At 40.8% G+C, this 5226-nt stretch overlaps 1 protein-coding gene across 1 annotated transcript; it reads left to right on the top strand.

Annotated features, from left to right (window-relative positions):
* Positions 1-1266: 1266 nt before the first annotated feature.
* Positions 1267-4310, top strand: LOC115354565 (protein yippee-like 5). The gene is made up of 3 exons (XM_030044963.1): positions 1267-1428; positions 1902-2079; positions 2247-4310. Exons 2-3 carry the CDS (start codon positions 1939-1941, stop codon positions 2469-2471), a joined length of 366 nt encoding a protein of 121 aa, XP_029900823.1. The 5' UTR covers positions 1267-1428; positions 1902-1938; the 3' UTR covers positions 2472-4310.
* The last annotated feature ends 916 nt before the right edge of the window (positions 4311-5226 follow it).

A 5226-nucleotide genomic window follows, 5' to 3' on the forward strand; every position in this document is an offset into this window, starting at 1 on the left:
TGATTAGACTGCTAAATGCTTTATGAATGAACTTATCCTTAGATCGGCTATACAGATAAAGTAGCCTGACCCTTGGAATCAGGAAAGAGCAAACCATGACATGTTATAAAGTTATAAACGAGTTATAAAGGAGGCCAAATGTAGGCCTATTTTAAGCCTTAGGACAAGTTTTTAATATTTCAAGTTTTCGAGCAAAGCACCACAAGTGTTTCTGTTGAGGCTGTCTGGTGGGTACGGATATATATTTTTGTGAATATGGTGGCCACTTTTATCCTAAACTCTTCTCTGGAAAATTATGATGAGCAGCGACTCCTGTTTTCTGCTACATATGACCAAAGAAAAAACTTTCTCTAACAGACACTCAGCTATAAACACTGAGAAGACCTGCATTGCAGATGAAGTGGACCATTTAACCTCAGTTCAACAGGTTCCAGTTTCTTTAGGTGTGTTGTCTACCATTTGTTCAATAACAAAAAGTGTTCTATAACAAAAGTGCAGAAACTTTAGACTTCTTAGTTTAGATAAAAGCATTTCACAGATTATTAAGTATGAATTCTATGAGCGGGATAAATGGAAGTAATTCAAATGTGTGCATAATTCAAAAGTGACAGGGCAGAGATGGGAGATACAATAGGCTGGGGTTAAAGAGCACATGGGGAAAGAAAGAAATGATTCCTGGCTGGCAGAAGCAACACTTGGGTTAACTAACTTCAACTGTATGACGCCACAATATACTGTCAACACTGACCTGAGGGCATGAGAAACTGTAGTAAACTGCCTGCAACTCTGGAATTTTACATCTTTGCCCACAGCACAGCATTTGGGGTCTTTTTATTTATTTATTTACTTTTATTAATAACAGGATAACATACAAACATCCAGGTAAAAAGCAACAGTGCATCAAATGACAATAAAAAATGTCAATTACATAAAAACAAAAACAACAACAGAAAAAAAAAAAAACACAGGAGTACACATATACATAAATATAAGCATAGTCAGAGCCTTCAGGGAAACATTTGGAATATCATAATAAATAATACCTTTAGGAATAAAAGAGTAGACAGGGTTAGTAGATGGAAAAAAAAGTGAGACTCTAGAGCTCTCTCTTTTTTTATGTATTATTTTAAGATATTACACAATTAAAAAAAGAGGTGAGAAAGTGTTTGATATTATTTTTACAGAAGCCACAGGAAGTGTCCGTGTCTGTAAACACTGACGCGGCGGAGAGGCGTGACGTCACGGCCGGATGTTGATAGTGGGAGGGAGCGCAGCGCAGACAGGAACAGCTGAAAAAGAACAACAAAGCCACGACGACGGCGACGACCACCGCACAAACAACACATGTTCACCCAAAATACACGGCACTAAATCGGTGACACCGTCGCGGGTGGGATCGTTGGTCGCCACAAAATCCAGTTCGAGAAGGTAGGAACACATTTTTGAAGAAAAGCGGTGAATTCGGGTTGTTGTTTTCCCTTTTGCTCCTAGCTTGCTCAACATTAGCAGCTAAGGCTAGCTCCTGTTGCCTTGCTCTCTGGCTGAGATCACCAACGCGGTGGATCTCAGCTGAAGTGACCAAAAATGTGTCTGAAACAAGCATATACACTCCATTTTTGTCTGTTAGTCTAAATTAGCTAACGTTCAGGAGTGTGTATGGGTAATGTTGGTTGATACTATCACTGTTCCTCATTTGTGTTTTGCTTTCAAATTGCTCACCAGTCGAAACAGCTGTTTTCTCCAGTCAGCAGTTCTCATGACTACAGTCAAAACAAGTCCTTGTGACTTTGAAACGTTAGTTGCCATTAATGGACGGGTATTTAAAACATTTTTTCATGATTAAGTGGATTTAATTTTCCCAAGATGATTTGAGTTTACCCTCTGCTGTTCTCATTTTCTAGCCTTTGTTGATCACTTCCTTGTTGGGCTCCTTGAACAATGGGGCGTATCTTCTTGGACCACATTGGCGGGACACGCCTCTTCTCCTGTGCCAACTGTGATACTATCCTGACTAATAGGTCTGAGCTCATCTCTACTCGCTTCACAGGAGCCACGGGCAGAGCGTTTCTCTTCAACAAGGTACATGGTGGTAGCCATTTAGATGCTGTCCATGGCATTTACTGATAACAGAAGTAGACATTATTTTTGTAACTGTCACTGATTTTGAAAACCAGGTGGCACTCAATACTTAGTTTCCCTGCTTCAGAAATGCTCTATGTGTGCATGCCTGTGTGTCAACCCTATAGGTGGTGAACCTCCAGTATAGCGAGGTGCAGGACAGAGTGATGCTTACTGGCAGGCACATGGTGAGGGACGTCAGCTGCAAGAACTGCAATAGCAAGCTGGGTTGGATCTATGAGTTTGCTACCGAGGACAGCCAGCGATACAAGGAGGGCCGTGTCATCCTGGAGAGGGCGCTGGTCAGGGAGAGCGAGGGCTTCGAAGAGCATGTCCCTTCAGACAACTCATGAGCCCAGCCTTGGATTAACTCGTCACTCCCATGTCCTCCTTTCCTTCTCCTTTATCTGCTCCGCTGCACACAGCCATCTGCAGACTTAGTGGTCAGTGAAGTCTTCACTTCACCTCACCCCCCAAATCCTCGGCCTGTAACCTTTGACCTTTGCTGATTGGAAGATTGATTGGCTGGATCTATTCTTACTGAATAGGCTTCCTCAAAATACCTCCTGATTTATCTCTCACAGGGCACCCCCCAAAACAGCTGGGGACACAGCTAGGGAGTTCACTTGCTCAAGTGTCCATGCACGCTCACACAGAACTCTGAACACTGTTGCACATGGCATGCTCCACACCCTTTCACATCTATTTAAATGCATGCATAATAGTCGACATGGTCAACCACACAAGAAATTACATCATTGTTTTTAGATAGCCGGAGACATTAAAACAAAAATAGTGTATGTCCAGCATCGAGACATGGGCAAAGCAACTAGCCCACTCTACACCACACTGTTAGCTAACATGGAGATGTTGTCCTAGTCGTACTGCTTTTGTTGGGCGTGTGGTCCTGTATTGTGAGTTTTGTTCCAATGTGAGTATTTGTCATTGGTGAGCATTGGATGCTGTTATTACCATGATAGCTATTATTTCCATATCAGTTACCATTCTTACTTGGTAGTGTAATGTAAAGGAATGTGGTATTGTTTAAACCTATGTTCTCTTCCACATGATACAGTGTGAAATACACCGGTTCAAGTCATATTCAAACATTCATTGTATTTGATGATGGAAGGAGTTTCAGTTTTAGATATGGTTGCCATGATTGTGTTCATTTTGATTTACATGACTTTAGTGAAATGGCTTAATTTTGCCATTAGTACAGTTAAAACTCAGAGTGTGGAATTGATCTCCAGTGCAATCTGTGCGTCCCATGATTTCATACAGTCTCCATCTGTCAGCATGGATGCTATGCTTATGTGCGTGTGCAATGTGAGGAGGGATATTAGCAGGATCATGTACCTTCCAGCCATGTCTCCTCAGTGTAAGGAGAGGGATATTTTTGAGCCGAGATGTAGACATTCTCATTCTCTGGCTGTCTGCTGCCTTTAGGCACATTTGGTCTTAAGATGAACTGTTCCTTCTAACACAAAGCCAGCTGAAATGGAGTAGGAACTCTTTTAGTATAACTGTTTCTCCTCTTCTGACTAGGTCAGAGCCTCCCTCTCAGATCCTCAGTGTCCTGCGATGATGTCATTCAAAATGTCAGATTGCAATCCAAAGCAAAAAGCCAAATGATTGCGCTTCACTTGACACCCAGGCATTTTGGCCATTTTGTAATGTATTTTTTGGCTGAGCTAAAGGCACAGCAGAATACATGGCCAATACAAGGTTAAACATAGTTCAACATTTAGGTGCGCATGCCTGGACTCATGGCCAAAGTGGCCCAGTCATCACTGGGGACATCCAGTCCTGTTAATAGTTTGGCTTGGCTTTTAAAGAGTCATGAAATATTCTGTTCAAGCAAGACCATGCCAGCTGTCAATTACACAAAAAAGTCAACCTAGCAATACAAGGCTTCTACAGGACACCGCATCCTCATACCCAAGTCAGTGTGCAGTTGATGAACATGACAGAGTATCATTATCATTTATTGTTCAATTTTATCATTTTATTGATAGGCTGTTTGTTATTGGATTACTATTAGTATGATTATTATTTTATTTACTGATTTGTTTATCTTATTCTATATATTTTGCTCAATATGAGGTTTGAAAAAAGTGTTTTTCCTCTTTTGGCTCTAGCAGGATTTCCTTTGTTGTGATTCATGAATAAAGATGTAGTCTTGCTGAGAATAATGTTTGTGTCTTTTGTGTTTACTCGACACCTTCGGTCTTTTTTGGTTTTTGTGTTATAGATTAGAGCATGATACAGTGGGTAACGTGTTATGTTGGGTCATTTTTAATAGTGATAATAACATAAAGGACAAGTGTTTAGACAAAATTATACAATGAGATAGAATGAGATATACAATATTTAGTGCCTTCATTTTCTTCCCTGAAAAGATTTAACTGGTTTCCACCAAAAACAAGCATGCCATCTTGCATTTTGAAACTTACCATTGACATAAACAGCGATCAAACAGAACACAGTTTGATTTATATCCTCAAGAATTTTCATTTGGTGACACAAAGGGAATCGGGTAGTCAAAGCCTCAGACCTGTAGGTGGCAGCAGCATATTGAACATGGGAGCAGCTCCACAGACGTTGGCCCTGGGAAGCATGATGCTGAGCCCACTCCACTGCCTGTCTGACGTGTGCCTGCTTGACATGGTCTGTTCACTGCAGTCTAAAAATCCCTATCAGGTATGTTATCCCCACCAACAGAGGAAAAGAATGAACTGAATCATCTGCACTTAAACAAGGCCAAACAGATCATTACTGTATGTAGGGTGATATTTCGTTGGAAAGAGAAAAAACAAAACAAAAAAAAACAATACAAGCAGTTCCAAAAGAAAAAGATGCTAGACATTTGCTGTTATTAACATGTTATTTCTATCCATTCCATTTTGGCTGCAAATAGCCCATTATGAGGAGGTTTGATAGCATGTGCATTTGGTTTATTAATAGGCAGTGATGATACATTCCTAATCCACCCACTAGTATTGCAGTGCCGGCACAGAGTTATTTATAGCTCTGATCCTGTTGGAAGGCTTCTTTGTTGGTGTGTCTGAGTGTCTGTGTCACAGTGGTAGAATCAACAACAGGTCT

The sequence above is a fragment of the Myripristis murdjan genome, chromosome 22, assembly GCF_902150065.1.
Source record: "Myripristis murdjan chromosome 22, fMyrMur1.1, whole genome shotgun sequence".
NCBI classification, from domain to species: domain Eukaryota; kingdom Metazoa; phylum Chordata; class Actinopteri; order Holocentriformes; family Holocentridae; genus Myripristis; species Myripristis murdjan.

What these genes read in the sequence shown, in the direction of transcription:
- LOC115354565 (XM_030044963.1), top strand. Translation starts at nt 1,939, where the DNA reads ATGGGGCGTATCTTCTTGGACCACATTGGCGGGACACGCCTCTTCTCC. An exon ending in GAGCGTTTCTCTTCAACAAG is followed by an intron (nt 2,080 to 2,246) that starts GTACATGGTGGT and finishes TCAACCCTATAG; the next exon opens with GTGGTGAACCTCCAGTATAG.